The 26092-nt window shown below is 38.6% G+C and overlaps 1 protein-coding gene across 2 annotated transcripts; it reads left to right on the top strand.

Moving 5' to 3' along the window:
- The first annotated feature begins 1024 nt into the window (after positions 1 to 1024).
- crhbp (corticotropin releasing hormone binding protein) lies at positions 1025 to 23187 on the top strand. 2 transcript variants are annotated; one of them, XM_059974502.1, is made up of 8 exons: positions 1025 to 1196; positions 2121 to 2211; positions 4835 to 4992; positions 8245 to 8455; positions 14179 to 14321; positions 17125 to 17242; positions 19410 to 19541; positions 22660 to 23187. In XM_059974502.1, exons 1-8 carry the CDS (start codon positions 1116 to 1118, stop codon positions 22836 to 22838), a joined length of 1113 nt encoding a protein of 370 aa, XP_059830485.1. In that variant the 5' UTR covers positions 1025 to 1115; the 3' UTR covers positions 22839 to 23187. The 2 variants fall into 2 exon arrangements, with proteins under 2 accessions (XP_059830485.1, XP_059830486.1); XM_059974503.1 differs by lacking the exon at positions 19410 to 19541 and having other exon boundaries at positions 1026 to 1196; positions 22660 to 23186.
- The last annotated feature ends 2905 nt before the right edge of the window (positions 23188 to 26092 follow it).

Here is a 26092-nt window from a genome sequence, read left to right as displayed (position 1 = left end):
GTCATGTACTTTGGTAGAAGGAAATACATAGCCAAGTTTCTAAACAGGGAGAAAATTCAAAAATCAGAAGTGTAAAGAGACACAGGAGTTCTTTTGTTGAATTCCCCAAAGGTTAACTTGCAGGTAGAGTTAGTGGTAAGGAAGGCAAATGCAATGTTAGCATTAATCAGACTGCACTTAGAGGATGGTGAATCTGTGGAATTCATTTCCATAGATGGATGTCGAGGCTGAGTCATTGGATATACTTAAAATGGAGTTTGATAGTTTCTTGATTAGTCAGGGCTTCAAAGGTTACACGAAGAAGGCAGGAGAATGGGACTGAGAGGGATAATTCATCAGCCATGATTGAATAGAGGAGCAGACCCAATGGGCCAAATGACCTAACTCTGCTCTTGCATGTCTTATGGCCTTATCTGTAATCTTCTCTTCATGTTATGATGAAGGATCTGGGCTTGAAACGCTGTCTGTTTATTCCCTTTTGTAAATACCTCCTGACCTGCTGAGTTCTTCTAGTATTTTATTGTGTGTATGATAATTATTGTTTTATCCCAAGCTCTTCCCAGTTGGACTATAAGGTCAATGACCTGAAACGTTTATTCCCTTTCTCTCTGCGCAGATGCCACCTGGCCCGTTGAGTAGTTCCAGAACCTTCTATTTCAGAATTCCACCATCCGTGGCCTTTTGCTTAGGTTTAAGATGTCCAAATAAAAGTAAAAGTTTAGCAAGATTCTTTTCAAACTAAAGTTATAAAGCTCAGAGACGTGCCGGATGTTCTGAAGTGCAATATTTCTAGTTACTCCTAAAGGCGAGCTTTGGGTTGTTTTTGTTAATCTAACGCTGGAATCGTATGGCTGGCTCGATCGCTTTGTATCTCCAGTGAACATCTGACCTGATATTTCTGTCTTATTGACAATGTGTGCCCGTGTCCTGCCACCGTCACATTCACGTAACTTGAAATCAGACAGGGGAGTCTTGGCGACTTGCTTTCAGCGACTTCTACCCACCACGTGCGTTACAGACCGCATTCAGCGCGCTATAAAAGAGGGGGTTGAAATCATTTTCTCTCGTACTCGTCACTGACTGCTAGCCGCTAACACACGGAGACAGAAAGAAAGATGTCTTCTGGCTTCAAGGTTCCGCTGCACTTCGCTCTGCTATGGACGGCGATTCTCCAGGGACAAGGCAGATACATAGAGGTGGGACACTACCATCAGTCAGTGTCTGGGAGACAGGGATTCCGCTGTCCATCCATGTATTCATCCACACACACACATTTGTCTCTTTTAGTCTTTGCTTTACATCCGTGATTTTTCTCAATCAGTTATTTTGATTGCTGCTTTGTTTTTCATTCCATATTGAAATAAATCGGATTATTTATTTTGTATTGACGATTGACGCACTAATTCTCATAATTTAGCAAGCTCTTTAACCCAGCATTGTCTTTTGATTTTTTTTTCACGTGGAGACGCTCGCGTCTTTGGGGCTTTCTTACTGCTGGATGGAGCCTTACTCAGAAAACGTATCGCTTTTTTTTGTTGCCTTTCCTCTTCAGCCGTCATGTTCAATACACTACAAGCTGTTTCTCCTCAGTGTACAGGAGCATTCAGAAAACAGGTTTGAAGACAAACTCCTCGTGCAAATAAAGCTGACCGCTTCGGAGAGGTTGACATCTATTTAGAAGTCATTCGGAGGGACCACAGGGGAAAAGGCTGCTGATCCAATCTAACCTCCAGTTTTGATGAAAGGTCTCGCCCCCAAACGTCGGTTCTTTTTTGTCCTCCATAGATGCTGCCTGACCTATTGAGTTTCCCCAGCATTTTTTGTGCTTCATTGTTTAATCTTGCGGCGTCAAGTACTAATTTCATTAAATTTGTTTATTTGTTAAGGTCTGGTTTGATGCGTTTGGGAGGAAGTTTCAGAAGAAAAAAAGCACTTTGAAGTTATCTCGGGTTATTTTGAAGGAAGGAATTTATTGTGCAGAAGTAGGAGCGAGACAGTTAACGGAACATTATGTTCGTTTCTAAAATAGTTATTAATAAGCCTAGCGCAGTTCACAACGAAGGTCTTTTCAAAGATTTCTCAAGCGTTTAACGTTTAACATAATCTCCAATGTTTTCAAGAACAACGACATGAGCGATAACCCGCTTGGGCTTCTAAATTCGGAGATGAAGCGATCACTTTCTCAAGGATACGTTTACAGTCGAAGTCTCAGTAAGTATCTCGGGACGGACGGGTGAGTGAGTTAGCGATTAGTGGCTGTACAAGCAGCTGGACTCACGCACACTGCTCGGCTCAAACCCGGCCGGTTGTGAATCAAGCAGACTTTAAAGAGGCAATCCACACACCGGCATTAGCGGTGTTCAGCACGCATTGTTGCTCTTCAACCGTGTACAAAACTAAAACCGACAATAACGCTGCACATCTTTTCAAACCCACCATGTCAAAGAGATGATAATCTCGCCCTTTGATTCGGAACAGGCAATTATTTAGATTTCCTGCTCAAAATGCATCCTATTTTTTATATGGAAGGGTAAGTAATTTTATTTTCGTTTGTTTTCAGGTCAGTACAGCCACGGTCCTTTTATGCCAACCGCATTTAAACATACGGCGCCCGGGCTTTCTTCACATTGAAACCTAGCAAAACATTGCAAACGTTGAATCTCTGAGGGGTTAAAAAAAAAAGCCGGGAGGAGGAGATTGTGGGAGCTAATTGGAAAAACCCTAATGCGGGGAAAAAGTAGACCGAAGATGGGAGTCAGATTGACGAGAAGCGCTCAGGCCATGTAATGAAATAATGATCCGTACACTATTGCCTGGCGACTTCGGAGTTAAACCTGGACTGGTCGTGTTGCCCCAGAGATGCCCCCACCCTCCCCTCCACTGGTTGCACCGTTTTACTGTTGGTGACAAGAATCACAAACAAAATATACCATAGAGTGGTGCAGCCCAGAAAAAGGCTTTTTGGCCCACTCTGTCCTTGCCAACTACCCAGTATGTATCTGTATTAAACCCATTTAGCAGCACTGCTCTAACCCATCTATGTCCTAGTGATTCAAGTGCTCATCTAGATATTCCTTGAGTTTCTGTTATGGTAGTCCAACATGACTTCCTTTCTATGTACTCAAGGCCCACATAAAGCCCAGGATTCAGTATGATATTTTAAGCACTTTCTCAGGCTACCTTGCCCCAATCAAAGAGAAACGTGGATATACTGATAGTCCCTTCTGTTCTTGTTCAACTTTAAGATCTGTGTCCTCTAGTTTACCTTCCTCCTTTTTCATTCTTCCTACTGACGTGTAACCCTTCCTATTTCTTTGTTAAATTTTATCCAGCCTCTGTCTGCTTATTCCATCACCTGTCTTGACTTCTAATACTATTCTCCCAACTGTTCGCTCCAATTCCAAATTTTGAGTCATCTGGAAATCTGATCATTTTGCACTGTAGAGACAAGTCCAAATCATTTAATTGCATTAAGAAAGGCAGTGGTCCTCGTACTAACCACTGGGAACCCCACCACTCATTTTCTTCCAGTCCACGAAACATCTTCTCACTACTTCTCTATTACTTGGGCATTTTTCTATCGGTACTACTGTTGCCTCTCTTATATAAGAATTGTATGTGAAGATTAATAAGAAGTCTGTCCAATCTGAAACCAGAGTCTTAAATGAAAACAAACTCTGAAGCCATGAGCAGAAACTGGTTATGGTAGTTTGGGATAGTGCAGTAAAGCAATGAACAGGTTAAAAGAGCAAAATAAAAGGTTGGAAAGATAGAAGAAAATGTAAGCCTGAGGAAGGCAACATTTCAGAATTCAGCAAGAAGCGTCAATGCATTGATAATTTCTTACTAGAGAAAAGACCTACTGGCTTTGGAAGAAGTGCAGAGGAGATTTACTAGGTTGTTTCTGGTGATGGGAGGAGAGTGGGGTTAACCCATGAGGAGAGATTGAGTTACCAGGAATTATACTTGCTGGAATTCAGAAGAATGAGAGGGGATCTCACAGAAACATATAAAATTATGAAGGGGATAGATAAGATAAATGCAGGAAAGTTATTTCCACTGGTAAGTGAGACTAAAATTAGGGAACATAACCTCAAGATTTTGTGGAATGTGGAGAAGCTGCTTTTCCCAGAGAGTAATGAATCTGTGGAATTCTCTACCCAGAGAAGCAGCAGACGCCAACTCATTAAATATATTTAAGGCACAGACAGATTGTTGCATAGCAGGGAAATTAAAGGTTATAGGGAAAAGGCAGGGAGGTGGGATTGAGTCCATGGCCAGATCAGCTATGGTCTTATTGAATGGTGGAGCAAGCTCAATGGGCCAGATGATCCACTCCTGCTCCTATTTTTTATGTTCTTATGAAATGGTAAAATAATGGGCCAGTGGAAATGAATAATGAATAATAAGAGATTATACCAATATGTAAAATGCAAGTGATTAGTGAAAGTTAATATGGATCCTTTACAGACAGTGACAACAGAACTTGCATTAGGAAATAAGAAAACGGAAAAAGATTTAGACAAATATTTTCATCAGACACAGAAAGTTGCCTAGCACATACCTGCATTTATTTCTTGCATTCTTAAATGTTCTATAACCTCTTTCTTCATCAAATAGAAAGCAACAACATAGCTTATTCATCAATTCAAAATCAATAAAGCAGAAACTTGTTCAAATTAGCACAGTAATTCTGATAACATAAAATAAATGTGTTACAGTTTTCATTTTAAAGCATTCCAGTTTGGACTCTCCTTCTTTTAATTTTGTCAATTTAGTAGTGGCCCTCCACTCGATAAATCAGATAACTTCATGCAATTCTTTCTGTCTACAGAATGTGTTGACATGTTGAGTGTAGATGGTCAGTTCTCATTCAGGGCAGATAGACCACAGCTCAACTGTGCCACCTTCTTCATTGGCAATCCTGATGAAGTTATCTCCTTGGAGTACAATAATGTCAACATAGATTGTCAAGGTGGAGATTTCCTTAAGGTAAGAACAAATAAGCTTACTATTTAAAACAATTATTCCTTTATCACTACCATTGCTTCAAACGTGTATCACTAGATTCTTTACCCAAGAATGCCTAATGTGATTAGTACATCCATCTTACATGATTGATAATTTTTTCTCATAAATTGAAATTCTTTGCCTTATTTTCTTTCTAATCCGAAAGGTAATCTCACAATTCTTCCATTGTTAAACTTGCCTCCAGGAATTGTTTACTACTTCTTGTTATTACTTATTTTCCCCACTTTTTAACATTTTTAAAGTTATGCTCCATGCTAAGTCAGAATAATTCTCACCTTTCAGAGAGAAACTTTGTAATAAACATACAATGCTGAAAAGAGTATCTGCATTTCTACCTGCAGAATCCAAACGTTTTTTCCTATGAAGTCCTCATTATTTTATTAATATCATTGTGGGCTAACACACATTCCTAACTCATTAGGCACAACTTCAACTTAACTTATTAGTAGGAATCAGGAACACTTACTGTAAGTGAAATGGCCCTTTTACATTTCACCAAAATGTGCTACATTATAACTTCAATCAAAATGAAAATCAGAAATCAGACCATGAGTATTCATCCCAGTGTGCTTATTTCCATTTAATAGTTAGGCTAAAATTACACTCAGTGGTTTTCCCCTAGTGGGAATTTGTATGAAACTCTCATCTATCTCAATCTTTCCTTCGTTCTCTGCTATTCATGATCTCCAGACATATTGTATACTGTATTTACTTTTACTGCAGGTAGAAAATCCATTGGACATCCGGCTTTGTACCAATAGTTTCTGGTATACACTAGGTAGCCAGTTTATTAAGTACACCTAATCATTAAAGCAAATATCTAATCAGCCAACCATGTGACAGCAACTCAATGCATAAAAGCATACAGACATGGTCAAGAGGTTCAGTTGTTGTTCAGACCAAACTTCAAAATGGGGAAGAAATGTGATCTAAGTGACTTTGCGTGTGGATTGATTGTTGGTGCTGAAAGGAGGGTTTGAGTATCTCAGAAACTGCTGATCTCTTATGATTTTCACACAACAGTTCATAGAGTTTATGGTGAGTGGTGCAAAAAACAAAAAAAAAAACACACAGTGAGTGGCAGTTCTATGAGCAAAAATGCCTTGTTAAGGAGAGAGATGTGAGGACAGTGGCCAGACTGGTTCCAACTGACCGGAAGGTGAGAGTAATTCAAATAACCACATGTTACACCAGAGGCATGCAAAAGAGCATTTCTGAATGCACAACACACCAAACCATGAAGTGGATGGGCTACAGCAGCAGAAGATCACAAACATACACTCAGTGGCCTCTTTATTAGGTAGAGAGCTACCCAATAAAGTGGCTGCTGCGTGTACGTCATGATCAGAAGGCTTACTTTTTTTTGTAATTTATTTTTTTTATTCAAGTTCATCAACAAACAAACCTTTCCATAAGATGCATTTCAGACATTGTACATATATATCATATAATCATATATATCACAAATCTCCACAAAGTATTTATCTGAGGTATACACTTATAAAAAAGAGCAGAAAGAGAAAACAAGCAAAAGGAAAGAACTATGTACAAGTAGGGAGTGATCTTTTTTTACAACATATTCATTGATTTGTGAGAATAAAATCAGGCCTATGAGGCATTATATAGTTAAATCATTTTTCCCAGTATGAATCAAATTGTTCCAACTTATGATTAACAGATGCTGTTATCTTCTCCATTTTGTAAATGTCCATTGTAATTTCCATCCATGCATTTAAAGTCAGGCTCTCCTGTGATAACCATTTCCTAGTAAGAGTCTTTTTACCAGCCACCAACAGTATATTCATTAAATATTTATCTCTTTTCAACCATTCTTGAGGTATATATCCAAAATATATGGTCTTACTCTCTAAGGGAATTTCACATTTAAAGATGTGTCATGGGGCATTGTGTATCCCCCTCCAATAGTTTTTGATAACAGGGCAGTCCCAAAAAATATGATAATGATTTGCATTTTGATTTCCACAATTTCTCCAGCAAACAGTGAGGTTACTATCATAATGGGATTTCTGAGAGGGTGTAATAAAGTGTTTTATCAAGTTTTTCCATCCAAACTCCCTCCATTTCTGTGAACTGGTACACTTCCATTGATACCTCTATATTATTGTCCATTCTTCCTCAGATATAATTATCCCTCCTTCCTTCTCCCATTTTGTTTTAATGTAGGAAGTCGAATGTGTTTTAAGATTTGACAACCCCTTATACATGTTTGCAATGATTCTACTACCGTTATCTGAATTATATGCTTTTCTAAATAACTACTTGCCTTGGTTACATTTTTAAGCGTCTTATTAATAACATATTGTCGCATCTGTAAGTACCGATAAAAATCTTGTTTTTCTAATAAGTATTTCTCTTTAAGCATTTCAAAACTGAACAGTGTTCCTTACTTAATACTAATTTAACCTGAATGCTATTAACTCCTGTTATTAAAGGTCATGTGGAGGAAAAGCTAATGTTTCAGCTTGTTGATCTTTAATCAGCAGCTAGGTAGGTGAGGTTCTGACAGAGGAGTAATAAAGCTTTGGTTATATATGCCTATAGGAGAGTGATATTGAAAAGAAAATTGGAAGTGGCAGTGTTGCCGTGTACATGTTTGATATATCCATTCTTCTTGGTGGAAATTGCAGATTTGAAAAGTGCTGTTCAAACAAGAGGAGGACAAATGGAAGCACAGTGATCAGAAAAAATGGATACTGAATCAAGTTGACAGAAAAAAAGCAACATAATTTGAATTAAGCACATTCTCTCTATCATTCTCTCTTTCTCATTCTCTCCCCACCCCTCTCGGTCTGCCTGTCTCTCTCTGTCTCACTCTATCTCTGCTTCCCTCTGTTTATCTTTCCCTCCATCATTCTAATAACCAGTGAGAAAGAGAGGAGGATTTAGAATAGGAATGGGACTTGATTGGTTATCAAATAAATGCAGTTTATATTGCAATTTGACAATCTTACATTGGATCATTATAAATGGATCAGGTTAATAATTACATGTATGGACAAACTGCGTTATTTAACATTTTTGGTCGTGCAAAGAGAAAATGCTGGAAGTAAAGAAATACTAACTTTAATTAATTTTGACTTTTCCTATTATTAGATTCTCTTCTTGATATTTCCTTACATTGCACAACTGACTAGTCCACAACAGAAACATTCTTCTTGTATCCTTCTAAGATCATATTCTGTTAATGTGTAGGTCTTTGATGGCTGGATAATGAAGGGAGAAATGTTTCCGAGCATAATGGACCACGCTCTCCCCATGTCAGAGCGCTATGTTGATTTTTGTTCTGGCAGCAACTTCAAGACAACTATTAGGTCTTCTCAAAATGCAGCAATGATCCTCTTTAGAATTCACAGGCCTGGAAATGGGTTTTCTTTTACGATAAAGAAATTAATCAATCCCTTCCGTAAGTATAAAATGGAATTATTATTCTTGTATGTTAAATAATTTTGTTTGAAAAAGAAAAGTGGGTGGTATATTACCAAGGTGTCTTGGGGGCATTATGGCATAAATTTTTCATTGTTGTCTCCTGAGGGCTTATCATGCTGTGATTCAGCCTTCTCACCTTTACATTTCATCATAATGTCTTATTGTAGCATGCGATCTTAGTTCTTAGATATCAAGTATTGTATAACAGTGTCTATGTATGATGGTGATGGGGGAAGGAGTGGGGTGTGCATTTGGGGGCTGGGTAAAGATTATTACCAAAATCAAATCCCATCAAACACCATCTCTACCTCCCCTGACATTTCACAACATGATAACTGGAGTGCTGGGTGATATTTTCAATAGGAATATTATTGTGAAATTTCTGAATTAGTATCTAGAGGACAAGACTAATGGAAAACATGAGCTGAAGTTCCACTGTGGCAGCTAATGAAATATATTTCAAAAAGTTAAAATTGCAAAGAAAATTTAAAAGGATCTTGCCAGGACTTGAGGTCCTGAGTTATTCTCTGGAGCATAAGAGAATGAAGGAGATTTGATAGAAGTATACACAATTATGAACATAGATAGGGTACATGCAAACAGACTTTGGCTGAGACTAGAACTAGAGGTTAAGGGTGAAAGGTGAAATGTTTCAAGGGAACATGAGGGGGACTTGCTCACTCAGAAGGTGGTGAGAGTGTGGAACAAGCTGCCAGCAGAAGTAGTGAATGCAGGTTTGATTTGAACATTAAAGAGAAATTTGGATAGGTCCTGGATGAAAAGGCTACCATTTGCAGTTTGGTATTTAATAGTCTGGCATGCTCTAGGTGAGCTGAAGGGCTTTTTTCTGTGCTGTAGTACTCTTATGGCTGTATGACTAAAAATATCCATACTTTAGGAAAGAAGAAAGTAAGTCTCCATTCTACCTTTCCCTGGTCTGTATAGGATCCTCAAATCATACACGTTGATCATTAGCTACTTTCTGAAATGACCCAGAGAAATGCTTATCTTAAAGCCAGTAAAGGCTGCTTTTATCAGTGGTACATCATGTACAGTTTAAAAAGAAAACCATTACTTCAGCACACAAAGCTATTACAGCTTGTTGCATCGGAGTTCAGAATTCAGTTCCGGCGTCCTTCCTAAGAAGTTTGTACATCCTTTCTGTAAGCATATGTTTCCTCCAGGTGCTCCAGTTTCCTCCCACAGTCCAAAGATGTACCAGTTAGTAGGTTAATTGTCCTGTGATTAGGCTGGCATTAAGTAAGTGTGTAGCTGAGCAGTGCAGCTCGTTGGGCTGGAAGGCCCTGTTTCATGCTGTTTCTCTAGATAAAATAAAATAGACCAGTGGCAGAAATTTAATTAGTTTTACTTCTTACCCTTCAGGTCAAGTAGAGAATTAGTCACTGAGAATGCTGTGCATAGCAATAATTTTAAGAAAATATAAAATTTAAATCTTACATTGGATTTGATATGAGGTACACTCAATCTGTGTTCCTCTATTACTGTGCTATAATGACTCTAGTGTGATCTACATGTTGGATGCATTGCCATAGTTTACCAAAAGCTGTTTTGTCTACATCCTGAGTACTCATATCTAGAGAAACTACAGGTGGGAACATGGAAAAATTATCCACTCCAATTTATCTTCCACACCACATATATTCTAAAATGTAGCCATTCTGTTCTGTTTCTTATTAGAATCATGGAGTTCCTAACAGGCAGCAATGAGGGAACTCATTCCCTACAATAGTTCAGGAAGGCAGCCTACCATCACTAGCTCAAGGGCAGCTATGGTTTATCAATGAGTGTTAGCATCACCAGCAATGAGCACTTACCCAAGAGTGAACTTTTAAGATATTTTGTATCTCAAAACTGATCCAATAGCTCTCCCAGTGAATCGTCCAGAGTGTGAAATGACAGATTCCTGTTAAAGATCAGTTCATGGACATCCACCAGAAGACTGCACATACTCAACTTATTTCTCTTCACAGCTTTTTAATACTTCACTGTCATTATCATAATAGTCACAATCATCATTGTCATCATCATCATCAATATTATCATCAACATCATCATCATCAAATTTGCCAATACACCAATTGAAAATGGGGTAGACTGAGGAGGTGAGGGTGCTGGAAGGCTTATTGTGGCCAGTGATGAAGGGGTGTTGACAGAGATATCTTACCTTTAGGCAGATTGCCATCCACATTTTGACAGACTTGAAGAGCAAATTAGGATATGGATCATGTGAACAATCCAGTCACCTAATCAATATCAAAGGGAGAAATATCTGGAAGTGAAACAGCGATAGAAATTACATTAATCAAATTCCAAAGCAATCGGATGAATTTGGTGAAGGGGGGAAGAGTAATTGTAGATTTAAATGGTATCAATTACTAGACAAAAGAAGCTTAAAAAATTCAATGCCTTAGAAGATTCATGTCTTACCCAAATGCTTAAACCTGAAATAGTAACTGACAATGAGTCCACCAACAAATCCAAAGACTTCCATTGCCTCGTTGTGATAGTTCAGGACCATCCCTGCACCACACCATAGTGCTTACCTCCAGATCTCTAAAACTCATTTGTATTTATAACAATATAATATGTGAAAAAATGCTGTAATATTACAGACATAAAAATACAACAGAAGAGTCTTTTGCGAATATTTCAAGCATAAAAAGGAAAACATGTAAAAATTGAGGGATGGCTTTCTGTCATTGAGCAAACATGGCACATCACAATGAAAAATTGTAGCAACCAGATTATAGTCATATGCCATAAATCAATTGAATGGAGTTATTTGATTAACATTAGTAGTGCAGGCAGCCAGAGAGAGCTGTGAAAATACACGTTCATGTAAGGATTGATCATTCCAAATCCATTAGGTTCTGGTGACAAACATGACTTTTATACAGATTAATTTTGGAAATTTGTTCACCGGAATGCAATTAATTCAGTCTTTCACAAACAATGTTTTGCAGTAAAGATGTTAAATTTTGATATCTTAAAGAAAATCCAGAAAATATTCAGATAGACTGTAAGACCAGTTTATAAGATTTGTATTTGATCAAACCCCTCATTTGTTACTTCCATATTAGTTATTGCCTAGGTTGTGCCATTTACTCATTCTCAATTAAATCCAAGTAAAATTGATTGAACATACCTGAGTGTCAAAATCTATGTTGAAATAGTGGCACAATACTGCTCTGAGGGAATGCTGCTTTGTGAGGGGTGCTGTATCATGAAACCTGCTCAGCTGGGCGGATCACTCTTCTGTGAAGCAGTCATAGTTTCATCTGGCCAGATGGCAGAATTCTGGGCTGTAGCCATTTGATGATTGTGTGGATTGACAGCAGAACTTCCAAACTTGTGAAAGTGACAAAAATGTTCATTGGATGGATAGTATTTTTGGATGTCATGTGATTTTGCAAGCTAATTTATTTTCTTCTAAGAAGCATAATACAAATCCAAGCTGGGAAGAGCAATGTAGAAATTAGCATTCCATTTTTGGGGTTTAAGCAGCACAATCTATCACTAGGTCAACTGGCCCCTAGCAGTGCCTTATTAAGGCCCAGTTCAAAAATATACCACTGTGCACTCCAAGCTCCAATGAAGGCAGCACCTGACAAAGAAAGTGAATCAAAACAGATACCACCTGTTAGCTGAGCTGTCCTGGAAGGCTGATCAGTGGCAGGTTACTACAATTTCTGAATATTTAACTCTCACTACCCAAGTTCTTTTAATCCTTGGGTTTCTAGCTTTGGCTTCCTAATCGCAGTCCAAGTCTGAATTTGAAAACTCTGCATGATTATTTTCGAGTACACGTCATGATGATCTTCGATTTGGGAAAGATCAATGCTTAACTCTGCATATTGTGACCAGAAAGCCAAGTCTTAAAGCTAATAAAATGTATGCATGTAAATTAACCATGTAAATCATTGCAGTTAGCAACCATCTACTTGTGTTAAAACAACTAGCAATCAGTACAATTTCATGCCTCCAAAGCATTATACTTCCATTCCTCATTTATGTTTATAGCTGATTAAATCTATCATGAGAACTTCATCATATAGAAGCAACAGAGAACACTGAATTCATTTCCCGGAAAATATTCTGTACTCACATACGAGGGGTGATTGTTAAGTTCATGGCCTAGGTTGAAGGAGTCAATTTTAGAAAACCTAGCACATTTATTTTTCAACATAGTCCCCTCCTACATTTACACACTTAGTCCAGTGGTCGTGGAGCATACGGATCTTGGACCTCCAGAAAGTGTCCATAGATGGGTGATTGATAAGTTTGTGGCCTAAGGTAGAAGGAGATGAGTTATATAGCTCAGTTGAACTCTTTGAGTGATTATGCAGAAAATTTGAAGTTAATAACTCATCTCCTTCTACCCCAGGCCACGAACTTATCATTCACCCGATATAAGTTTGATGGGTCTTATACAGTATACAGAACACAACAATTAACAAGATATTTATCACTTTTAAGATTGAAATCTAATTATAACGTATGTACAATTTTGATAAAATCCAAGGAAAATTATTTGAGTAGTTTGTTTTATGGATATTTTGAAAACTTAATATTCAAGAGTAAAGAATAATCTGGTTTTAATGCTGTGACAATAGGTATAAAGCACACGTACTTTGTTAGAACATGGAAGTCAGTTACATGTAATGCTTCACACATGTTGCTTTCATTGAGCAGACTTTTGAGTGGAATGAAATTCAGTTTTTATTTAAGAGCCTATACCTACGTTTTATCCTCTTGTAGTGTAGGGAGACATCTTCAGTGCTGCAGGGCATTCATTTGCTATTCTGATCTATTGATCTATTAATGATTATGTGAATTGCTCAATTAAATTTAATAGGCTTCTCTTTATGAAGTAGAATTTCATTTTTGTAGACCTTCAAGTTAATAATAAATCTAGAATATTTTAGCATTTTCTATCTCCCCTCCAGACTTTGTAATCAATAGCTTTTGTAGATTTGTGGTAGCAATGCTGGGCTGCTGTGGGGAGCAGCCATTCCTGACATCCAGCAGTATCACAGTGCAGGTGACACAAGTACAATGTTTCACCACTAGATCTGTCTTTTGTCCATGAGCTAACCCATAGGTACTTCTTGAGAAATGAAGAAAATCAATAAAGCTATTATCATTTAATAAATATGTTAAAATCAGTACGAGCAGAAAATACATATGAAACCCCAGAGAAATAACGTGATAGATAAAATATCAGGCATTTGAAATATAAATAAGACTTGTATTCACGTAGCATTCTTGACAGCCCGAGAATGTCCCAGATTATTCAATGAGCATGGATTAAATATCACTGTGTGTAATGTGGTAACGTGACACCAATTTGTACAAAGTGAGTCCCAGTGGAAATAATCTGTCGTCGTAACACCGAATAAAGGAAAACGTATTTAGGACACAGGGAATCTAACTTGCCTGCTTTTCTTTGTAATAGTGTCATGAGTTCCTGTAAGTGCATCTTAGAAAGCAGGTGGAACTTTGTTTTAACATTGCAAGGGAAGGCATCTCTGATCCTCCACAGTACCACACTGGAGTGGCAGCCTACACCTTTCTTGTACTTTAGTCTCTGGATTGGGACCAGAGCCCTCAATCTTCTGAGTTTGAAGTGAAGCGTTTTAGTTATTCTAACTGTGAAATGTCACTTATTTATGTCCAAAGCTTGCAATGTCATTTCCCAGACACCTGATGGAAGATTCACAATGGTTATTCCTCATCAGAAGAGAAACTGCAGCTTTTCAATCATTTACCCAACAGTAGTCAAGATCCTCGAAATGACTCTCGGAGACTTTAATGATCTACAGGTAAATATTATACACAAAACACTCCAGGAATCTACAACTCAAGTTCTCAGTATTATTTATTTCCTTATTTATTTTTTATTATTATTAATGTTTTTGCATTTACAGTTTGTCTTCACTTGCACATTGTTCTTTTGTCAGTCTTTTCTTGTGCATTTTTTTATTGATTCTATTGCATTTCTTTGTTCTGTGAATGCCTGCAAGAAGAGAAATCTCGGGTAGTATGTGTTGACATATACTTACTTTGATAACAAATATACTTTGAACTTCAGTTCAGCTATTATCTCATATTAACATGAGAAATTACCACATAGATTGTTTTTTTGAAAATTAAAATAAGCTGCTACTCATTGTAATAAAATAATTATTTATATAACTATTATAATTTAGTAAGTATTATGAAAATAAGCCCCTGAAACTTAATGATTCCTGTACATTTTAATTACTAAAGCAGATGTATGAAAAAGCTGAGGGGTACACAAAAGCAGCAGACTGTAAATCTGTTTTCCCTGATCAGAGTAACAGGTTGAAACTAGCACTTATGTCAGACAAGGGCTACAAACTTAAATTATTTAAATCTTGGTTCTGCAAAGCATAGACCCTGCTCAATGTGGCAGGACTTGTCTTTAAACTGTAATGCTCATCCTGACAGACACAAAGGGTGATCAATGTGTGGCACATCTCTGATCTTGATATTAGTGGCTTATAAGCCTAAACGTATATTGCATATCTGTGTGACTGATTCAGAATCTTCAGTTTATTTATAGCAAGCAAACTTACTTTTTTTATCCATCGTACCTTTGTCCTCCATCAGTAAGTTAAAGTAATTTTCTTTCAATTCTAATAACTAAATAAGCAGTTTGGCATACTGTTTTTCAATCATTGTTTTCTTTCTAAACTAATCCTATCTATTGACATATGGTCCTTCTACTTCTATTCCCTCTCTGTCCACATGTCTGTCTAAATGCTTCTTGAACATTATTATTCTATCTGCCTCTACCTATCCCCTGCAGCATATTCCAGCAGGTACCACTGTCTATTTAAAAAAAGTTAACCTCATAAATTTCCTTTGAACTTCCCCCTTTCACCTTAAGAATACTCTTTTTAACATTTCCACCTGGGAAAAAGACTTTGACTGTCTACACTATATACGCCTCCCAAACTTTTAAATACATTTGTCAGGTTATCTCTTAGCCTCCAACTCTCCAGAGAAAATAACCCAAGACTGTCCTATCACTCCTAATAACGAACGCCCTCCAATCCAGTCAACATCCTGGTGAACCTGTTTTGCACCGTGAATGTCTCAGGGATCCTGTTACTAAGTTAAAAGAACAGAACAGATTTCATTTCTGAGCTTGTACTGAAAAAAGTCAACCCCGTGAAAAACAAAACCAAATTGAAGAGTACTTAGTAAATTCCTGTGTGTGATCAAGAGAGGATTATAACTTACTGAACTGTAATTACCATCTATTGGAAGTAGTTGTTGACGTAAATCTGTAATATATTAATTTAGTTCAAGATTAACACAGGTACATTCCTATCAAGTTTCATGGCATTAATTGCACTTTACTTTACATAATCCTGCAGATGTAAATGTTGCCCAGGGACTTGAAGCTGCACATCTCTTTCCACCACAGACCCTTCACTGAGGGCTGTTGTGTGCTGTCAAATCACAAACAACAGAAAATCTGCAAATGCTGGAATTCTGAGCAACACATGCAAACTGCTGGAGGAACTCAGCAGGCCAGGCAGCATCTGTGGGAAAAAGAGCACAGTCGAAGTTTCGGACCAGAACCCCACTGAGTTCCTCCAGCATTTTGGGTGTGTTGCTCTTGTGTGTTTTCCTGACATCCCCCTTCCTAAAGTCCACAGTCAATTATCTGGACTTGCTGATGTTAAGGTTGTTATGGTGACAACACGACAAATTTCACAATATATGCCAGGAATCTAAACCCAATTCTGATTCTGAGATGTAAATGTTGTATAGTAAGGCTTCTACTCATGCATGCTAAGACTCAGCTTACGTTCAAACTGAAGACAGCAGCTGAAAATGACAAGAACGATTAGGCGTGGTGTTGCTCGCTGCCCAGTGAAAATGGATTTCTGCTCATGTGAGTCTACACGCACGCTTAAGACTTACCAGCACCTAATGCTGGTAAGAGACAAAACCATTTTAAATTTCATCTTTGAATCATACCTCAGCTGGTGAGATGCCCAAGCAGTGTAACATAAGCCCCTGGAGGTGGACGTGCGGCACTTTGATAAATTGAATCCAAGCAATTTGATGTCTGAATTATACTTCACAGTTTGTGATGCTGCAAGCCGAAAAGTGGTTTCACTTTTATATAAGCTGCATAGAATGACTGGAAGAGCAGTGACAGCTCTTTTGACACAGATACTGGAGATGTGAAGATTTTTTCCTTATTCCCAGAGGGGTCACACCTCAATGTTCAGAAAATTGAACATAAACCTCTTGCAGAAACATCACAAATCCCCTGACAGATTTGACATTTGGAACTTGTTTCCGAGTTATATCCCATGGGCTTTAACGTGAGGCTTCACTTATATAATGTATAACAGCCTCACCTGAAGGAGCTGACCTGTTTCTAAAAGCAAAAAGATGTAAATACTAACCAAAATATTTCAGCTGGGATGAATATTTCCAGTTAAGTCAGACTGACTTGCCCAATATTTTCAGCGACACATGACTCATGGTATAGTATTTTGTACTGTGTTGCCCTTTGGTGATATTGTTTATTACATATGTAAAAGAACCTTAATGGATTTCCCTGTGCTTTTCCAATAGACTCCTGTCAGAAGCTGTGGTGGAACAACTGATTTTGTGCAGCTTTTGGGAGGAAATACATTAGACACCAGCAGGATGTACCCAGTGGCTGAAATTTGCTATTCATTCAGTGGATCAGGTGAGAGAGGTCAACTATCAATCCAACAATTCACTGAAGGCTCTAAAAGAGTTTAAAATATATATCTTGCAAGATTCCTTTTATCGAACAGTCTATTTTTCTTTGTATATTATGGTTTCAATTCAGTAATTATGAACTGTAATAATTACCATTGCTAAATTTTTCTGGCTATTTATTGGAAAATTGCAGAGCTGTAGTGATTAATTACAGAGCAAGTATATGTGACTAATTAGATAGCTCTTTCTTTCAAAATTACATTCAATATATGATATACCATAATTTCAAAAGTAGAACTATATCTACACTGTGAAATGTTCTATAATCATCATTATTTTTCCGGTTTTTAAATATTTCATTACAATATAGAAGGCTGTTTGGCCTGTTGAGTTTATCCTAGCAATCATAACCCCTTCCCTAGTTAATTTAATTATCATCCTTTCTCTCTGTCTAATCCACACTTTCCTATGTTCGCCTTTCCTAGCCTCCTACCGCCACGCCTCCCCCATTTACTATCTGTCCATCACCCTCCTTGTGTGGTTCAACCTATCACCCATCTCAACATTCATTCCACACACACACACTCACACACACACACACACACACACACACACACACACACTCACACACACACTCACACACACACACACACACACACACACACTCTCACACACACACACACACACACACACACACACACACACACACACACACACACACACACACACACACACACACACACACCTATGCCCGATGTCCTCCCTCCCCTCGCTTAGTTCTACCTATTACATACCAGCTCTTCTCACTGCTATATACTAACCATCTTTCCTCTACAATTCCAGTTCTGATACAAGGTCTTAACCTGAAATGTTGACGATTTCTTTGCCTCCACCTCGCTGCTTGACTGTTTGAGTTCTTCCAATAGTTCATCTTTAAGTTGGCATCACCTGTCAGCTTAGGAAAAAAAAACAAGTATACTTATAGATTGTGGACACCACACATCACCACAGTCAACAACCGAAAAAAGATATATACCATATTCATAAAACTAAAAGTACTTCACAGACAATAAGGCATGATTAAAGAGAAGCTGTCAGGTTCTATATGGCATTGTTGTTGTTGGAAACATGCAGGAATATAAAGCACAGATAAAACGTTCCCAGCCAATATCTTTTGTTAGTTGTCCTAGTTGGCTAACTCATAATCAGGAATACCGCTGGGAAATGTTTATCAACTCTCCAAGAACTCTCACAAAAAAAGAAAAAAATATCCAATTGAACAATCTGAAGCTTTCTTTCATTTTTTAATACACACACAAAGTAGGGTTGTAACTGGCTTTCAATTCTCATCTGTAGTTGCCCAGAAGTGATCAGTGATAAGCACTTTCTTGACTTGTTGCTGTTCTTGTATTCATAGTGCTCCCATTGAGTGTTGATCAGGAAGTTCCAGAATTTTTGCTTAGTAACACCAAAAATAATGATATATTTGGATGTCAGATGGCATGTGAACTGGAGGAAGAATTATATTTTTCACCCTGCCTCAAAATCATGGGTTTCACAGGTGCGGTTGAAGAACCTCTAGTGCATTGTTGTCTTGTATCTATTGTGCACTGGTGTTCCCAACACATACTGCTGTGGAACACTACTTATCACCAGCAACCAACCAAAAGGCAGACTGCTTTCTCTTGTATGGTGTCAAGTATTGTTGGAGTTTCACTCATCCAGCCATGTACTGGTTGTTCTATCACAGTACATAGTGATTAGCACATCGCTTTACAGCACCAGCAACCTGGCTCCCATTCCTACTGCCTTCTGTGAGCAGTTTTCACGTTCCACACATATCTACGTGAGTTCCTTCCGGGTGCTCCAGTTTCCACACACATTCTAAACAAGATTGTACAGAGCAGTAGGTTAATTACTCATGCGGGTATAATTGGGTGGCATGGACATATTGGGTCAGAAGGACCTGTTACTGTGCTGTAGACAAAAATAAGTTACACAAGGAATGATAATAAGGCTCTATCCAATTGTAGGATGCATAACAAAGGATTTTACAGCCAAGTTGTGGAAAAGACAGACAGGCAAAATAGTATTTGCATTTTTTTTATCTGCAGTAAATTGCAGAAGGCATCATATTAATTTCTGAGGGAAATAATTTACACTATGTACAGAGCAACATGCAAAATGCTGGAGGAACTCAGCAGGTCTGGCAGCACCTACAGAGAGGAATAACCAGCCAACATTTTGGACTGAGACTCTTCATCAGGACTGGAAAGGAAGCGGGAAGAAACCAGAACAAGAAGGTAGGGAGAGGCATAGCTGGCAAGTCACTATAGACGCTACATACAATTCTTTAAAAAAAAATTAAAATCACATTATCAGTGGCATCAATGGAATTATTTACCCTCACAGTTATTCTCCTTGTTCAATTCATATTTCCTGGTGCCTCACAATTCGCTGCTACAGTCCAGGATGTGATTGGTTTGGTTCACAGGGACTCCCCCAGAAACAGTGATCTGGGATCTGTGATTGGTTGGGTAGAAGACGAGCACTAGGAGAGGGCAAGAAGGAGGCCAATCACCTTGGGAATAGTGGATATCGAGGAAAGGACCAGGAAAGTAAGAATAAGTCAACCATCTGGTCCATTGTGATAAAGGTTTGAAAAATTGCAGAATTTGCAATATCCACAATGCCATAATATAGGATGACATTAGCAAACCGTGGATTTTCACCACAAACTGTTGGCTTCATGATTGCCATTTCTAATAGCAGTTTTTTTTTTATTCCAGATTTAATTAATTTAAAATTTCCATCTGTCTGGGCAGGTTTTTTATTTCACATCTCCAAATCATTTGTCTAGATTTCTGTTCTACTAATCCATGTGTAAAAGACATTTGCAGGGCCATGTGTAGTTCACATCACTGTTTTCTAGCCCTGATGGAGATTAATTAGTAAGATAATTTTAATAAAATAAAAACAGAATAAAACATAAAAACACAAAGAGAGAGTAAATAACTTGACTCCTTACATGCTGTTCAATACTTTTAATTAAAATTCTGATTATTTTGTATGCATGTCTGATGTCAGTGTGAAACTGGTTTCTTGCACTAATTCTAGAAATGTTTGTGTCCCCTGGGATTTAGGTGTACACTCTTTAAAAAAAGGTTTGCAAGACTGCCTGGAAAGAGTAGGGGAGCGTAATTAACTAGATAGTTCTTTCAAATACTAGCAACTTCAAGCTAGTCAGCACAATAGGCAGACCCAGTGACAGCAGATATTGCAGCCTGAGCAACAATCAAAATGCTGCAAAAATTCAGTGGGTCTGGATCTAGAAGAAGAGTCTTGACTCAAAGTGTCCATTTCTGTAAGACCATAAGACGTAGGATCAGAATTAGACTGTTTGGCCCACTGAGTACACTCTGCCATTTCATCATGGCTGATCCATTTTCTCACTCAGCCCCAATATCCTGCCTTCTCCCCGTATCAAATCGTACTCCGACCAATCAAAAATCTATCAACCTCTGCCTTAAATATACCCAATGACAAGGCCTCCACCGCCGCATATGATAACAAATTCCACAGATTCTCTACTCTCTGGCTAACGAAATTCCTTCTCATCTCTGTTCTAAAATGACACCCTTCTATTCTGAGGCTATGTTCCCTGGTCTTAGACTCTCCCACCATAGGAAATATTCTCTCCACATTCACTCTACTGAGGCCTTTAAACATTTGATAAATTTCAATGAGATCATTCGCATTCTTCTGAATTCCACCGAATAGCAGCATAGAGCCGTCAAACACTCTTCAGATGACAATCCTTTCAGTCCCGGAATAATTTTCATAAACCTCCTTTGAACCCTGTTCAATGTCAGCACATCCTCTTAAGTAAGGGGCCCAAAACTGCTCACAATACTCCAAGTGAGGCCTCACTAGCACTTAACATTACATCCTTGTTTTTATATTCCAGTCCTCTCTAAATGAATGCAAACATCACATTTGACTTTCTCACCACCGACTCAACCTGCAAGTTAACCTTGGGAAATCCTGCATGAGGATTCCCAAGTCTCTTTGCACCTCAGATTTTTGAATTTTCTCTCTACTTAGAAAATAATCTAACCTTTTGTTTCTTCTACCGAGTGCATGATCATATACTTCCCGTCATTGTATTCCATCTGCCACTTCTTTGCCCATTCTCCTAATCTGTCTAAATCCTTTTGTAGTCTCCCTATTTCCTCAAAACTATCTGGCCCTCCACCTATCTTTGTATCATCTGCAAACTTGGCCACAAAGCCATCAATTCTGTCATCCAAATCATTGACATATAATGTAAAAAGAAGAGGTCCCAACACATACTGCTGTGGAACACTACTAATCAACAGCAGCCAACCAAAAAGGCTCCTTTTATTCCTATTGTTTGCCTCCTGTCAATCAACCAATTACCAATGCTGATATCTTTCCTGTAATACCATGGGCTCTTAACTCAATGAACAACTTCATGTGCAGCATCTTGTCAAAAGCCTTCTGAAAATCCGAGTACACAACATCTACCAATTCTCCTTTGTCTATCCTGCTTGCTATTTCTTCAAAGAATTCCAACAAATTTGTCAAGCAAGATTTTCCCTTAAACAAACAATGCTGGCAACTGCCTATCTTATCATGTGCCTTCCAGTACCCTGAAACCACATCCTTAACAATTGACTCCAATATCTTCCCAACCACTAAGTCAGAGTAACTGGCTGATAATTTCCATTCTTCTGCCTCTCTCCCTTCTTGAAGAGTGGAGTGACATTTGCAGTTTTCTAGCCTTCCAGTGATTCTTGAAAGATCATTGCTAATGCCTCCATAATCTCTTCAACCATGTCTTTCAGAACCCTGGGCTGTAGACCACCTGACTTATCTAGCACAAAAGGTTCCCACTGTACCCAAGTAAAATCTCCCAAGCTTCACAAGTGAGTGCAATGGACAACCATGACTGTATTGAAGGGACCAGCAGTAAATTCAGAATCAGAATCAAAATCAGAATTAGGTTTAATATCACTGACATATGTCATTAAATTTGCTGTTTTGCGGCAATACAGTGCAATACATTAAATACTATAAATGAAAACAAAGAAATATATATTAAAAATTAAATTAACTAAGTAGTACAACAAGAGAGAAAAATAGTGAGATGGTGTTCATGGGTTGGTTCATTGACCATTCAGAAATCTGATGGCGGAGTGGAGGGAACTGTTTATAAAACACTGAGTGAATTACTACCACAACGATACAGCACCACATCATTGCAGTGTTTAGATTATTAGAACTGAATTTTATTGTTTGGGCTGCTCTATTATTGTTTCAAATGCCTCTGTGCTTCTATTCTTTTGAAATACCAGCTCAGGGTCTTTTTCTATTACACTGAATGCTCTTTCTCTCTAGTACAAATGAAGGTCGGCTGTGACCACACCGTGGTACGTATTGTGTCCAGCGGCCAGCATACAAACCGCCTGACATTTGAGTACAAGCAGCTGGGGCAGCAGGATTTGGAGAAGCAGAGTGAAAATGGTATTGAGGATTTCTGCTCACCTGCCACCATGCAGACTCCACCTACTCTCTGATTAAAGGATCAAAACTGCAGCTCATCTGTCAAAATCACATGATGGGATTTGTAGGCGACGTCTGCTCCCACTTTAATTAATTTATTATAACCTTGCCAGGTAGCTTCTACTTTATCTTTCTGATTAATTGATGGAATTTGTGAATTGTGAAGCAAAAGTCCAGCTGGATCGGCAGCCACAAGTTCAATAGGCAGAGAAAATAGTTTGTTGCTTGCCAAGACATTATTTAATTAAAAAGAAATGCATATTATTGTCAAATTGATTCTGTCATGCCAGACTATCAGCACTGTGAGGTATTTAAACACTGTGCAAATAAAGATAATGAACAGCAATGTCTTCTTTCCCTTTTGTGTGCTCCAGAATACAGAAAGGGGGTTGGGGGTTCCTGTGCCCTGGCAGATTGTTTACTTCAGTCACAGTAAACTCAGTGATATGGTGAACAGTGAAAGATATCTTTGTTTTAAACTGTGTTCAAAGACACAGCATCAGTCAATAAACAGTCATATCTGAAAATTTCAAAAGTGAAACAAGTTTACAAATAATTGATTGCGAAAACCAAAAGAGTTCATCACTGATACATCAACTCAGCATTCCTATTTAGAGATATCATTAGCCTTAAACAAACTGCTGAGTCTTTAACAGGGACACAAGTCAGAAGACATGCAACATGGGAGCAGAGCTAAGCCACTTGGCATACTTGCTTCCATCAGTCAGGGTGCTGAGTATGAAAATTGGGAAGTTATGATTAGGTCTTACAAACGTAATTGAGTTTTTTTTGGTGGAGGTGCGGAAGATGATTGATGGGATGAGGGCAGTGGACTTTCATAAAGCCTTTGAGATAGGCTCAAAGATAGGCCTTTCATGACAGGCTGAGCCAAAAGATGAAGGCAGAAGGGAGTCATGGAAACTTGTTAGCTTGGATTTAAAATCGGTTGCCGATCAAAGAGAGTCATGTGAACAAGTATTATTCTGACTAGAGGTCTGACAAGTGGTACTCCACAAGGATCAGTGTTTGTGATATATATAAATGGTTTAGATGAAAATGTGGGTGGCCTGATTGGCAGGTTGTGGATAGTGAGGAAGATGACCAAATGATTCAGCAGAATATGGACCAGTCGCAGAAATGGGCAGAGAAATTGCGGATGGATGTTAATCTGGACAAGTGTGAGATGTTGCTCTTTTAGAGGTGAAATGTAAGAGATAGGTATATGGCAGGTCCCTTAGGAGCAGTGACATATGGAGGGGCCTTGGGATGCAAGTCAATACCTCACTGCCATGGCAAATCAAGTAGAAAGGGTGATAAAGAAGACATATAGCCTTTATTAGCCAGGGTATTGTGTATAAAAGTCAGGAAGTCATATTGTACTATATAAAACGTTGGTTAGGTCTCATTTGAAGAAGATGCAGAAGAGGCTCACTACAGTATTGCCTGGATTGCAGAGTATTAGCAAGAAGAAGAAGAAGATGGATTGTTTGCTCTGAGGCTTCAAAGACTGAGAGGTAACGTGATAAAAATATATAAGATTATGATGAGGCGTAGATTGGTTGATAGAGTCTTTTTCATAGGATAAGATATTAAATGCTAGAGGGAATAGGCTTAGGGTGAGACGGGGAAAGTTGAAAGGAGATCTACAAGGCGGGTTTCTAACACAGGTGACTGAAACCTGCTGCCAGGGAAAGCAGTAGAAGCAGAGACAACAGTAATGTTTAAGAGGTACTAAGGCAAGAACATGAACATGTATGTCTACAGAGGGAGGTAAATCAAGTGCAGAAAGTTGGGGTTAGTATGGATTGGCATCATTGTGGACCACAGTTGCACGATCAATTGGCTATCATGGTTGAAGGGGCCTGGCTAACTCAAAGCCAGACCGACAAACATTACTTCATTGAAGTGGACTGGAAATAAATGAAAAATGGCAGCTGATCCTGTTGCTCAGATTTCTGACACTACATGGGAGGCTTCAGGAGGGAATGGAAAGATTTCTTGCTTGAAGATCATGAGAATCCCAAGGGTGGGGTGAGGGTATCAAATTCTGAGTGGAATACTGTAATAAGTTTATTATTCTCATTTGTGTAGTCAGGTTAATGTCATCTTTAAATTTTAGTATCACTGGTTTCAGATACTCCCAATCAACCACACCCTCGACAACCCACCAACAACCACCATCAATCAATACTCCACTTAACATCACTGCAGGCCCCACGTCCACACCATCCGTACAGTGTCAGCTAGTTAGCCATGTCAAGCATTTCAATAAACACATGGCATAACACCCACTGGGAACAGCATTGATGTCTGTTGACTTTCAGAGGTACTCCATGTACACAAGTCATTAAATGTTAACATTTAAGATCAGCAAATAACTGAACAATTTTAATTCCAATTCCTATTCCTATTCCAACATATTGGTCCATGGCTTCCTCTTCTGCCACAATGAGGCCACTCTCAGGTTGGAGGAGCAACACTTCATATTCTGTCTATGTAGCCTTCAACCTGATGGCATGAACATTGATTTCTCCTTTAAGTAATTTTTTTCCTTTCCCCTTTCTTCTTCTCCTATTCCCCACTCTGGCCTTTTATCTCTTCTCCTCACCTGCCAATACCTCCCCCTGCTGCCCCTCCTCCTTCCCTTCCACCCATGGTTTACCTCTCTCCTGTCTGATTCTTGCTTCTCCAGTCCTTTGCCTTTCCACCTGTCTCTTCCCAGCACCTAACTTGATCACACCTCCTTCACCCACCTAACTTCACCTATTACCTTCTAGCATGTCATCTTTCCCCACCCCTCAATGAATTATTCTGACCATCCCCCTTTCCTTTCCAGTCCTGATGAAGGGCCTCGGCCTGAAACGTCAACTGTCTATTCACTTCTATACATGCTGCCTGACCTGCTGAGTTCCCCCAACATTTTGTGTGTGTTTCTGGATTTCCAGCAGCAGCAGAGAATCTCTTGTGTTACTAATTGAATCTGTCAACCTAAAATAGAGGAGGTTTTAAGTAGATGCAGATGGTGAAACCATATTTGGAATATATGTATATATTCCTGGTGTCGCAACCTGAAGAAGGAGACACAATGGAGGGATTACATCAAGGTTCACCATACTGATTCCTAGAATTGCTACAAAATTCCTAAATTGCTGAAGGGTCTTCAACCAGAAATATTAACTCAGTTTTGAACCTATTGTCTCTCACATGACTAATCCCCATTAATCCTCCTCTTGCCCACCTATTACTAGAAGTGATTTACCTGCTAAAC

The sequence above is a fragment of the Hypanus sabinus genome, chromosome 7, assembly GCF_030144855.1.
Source record: "Hypanus sabinus isolate sHypSab1 chromosome 7, sHypSab1.hap1, whole genome shotgun sequence".
Taxonomy (NCBI): Eukaryota; Metazoa; Chordata; class Chondrichthyes; order Myliobatiformes; family Dasyatidae; genus Hypanus; species Hypanus sabinus.
Note: the sequence above shows the minus strand (reverse complement) of the source record. Positions and strands in the feature narration are given on the sequence as shown.

Coding starts and splice junctions, on each gene's coding strand:
- crhbp (XM_059974502.1), top strand. CDS start 1,116: ATGTCTTCTGGCTTCAAGGTTCCGCTGCACTTCGCTCTGCTATGGACG. Junction 17,243..19,409: donor CTATTCATTCAGTGGATCAG/GTGAGAGAGGTC, acceptor CACTATGTACAG/AGCAACATGCAAAATGCTGG. Junction 19,542..22,659: donor GAAGAAACCAGAACAAGAAG/GTAGGGAGAGGC, acceptor CTTTCTCTCTAG/TACAAATGAAGGTCGGCTGT.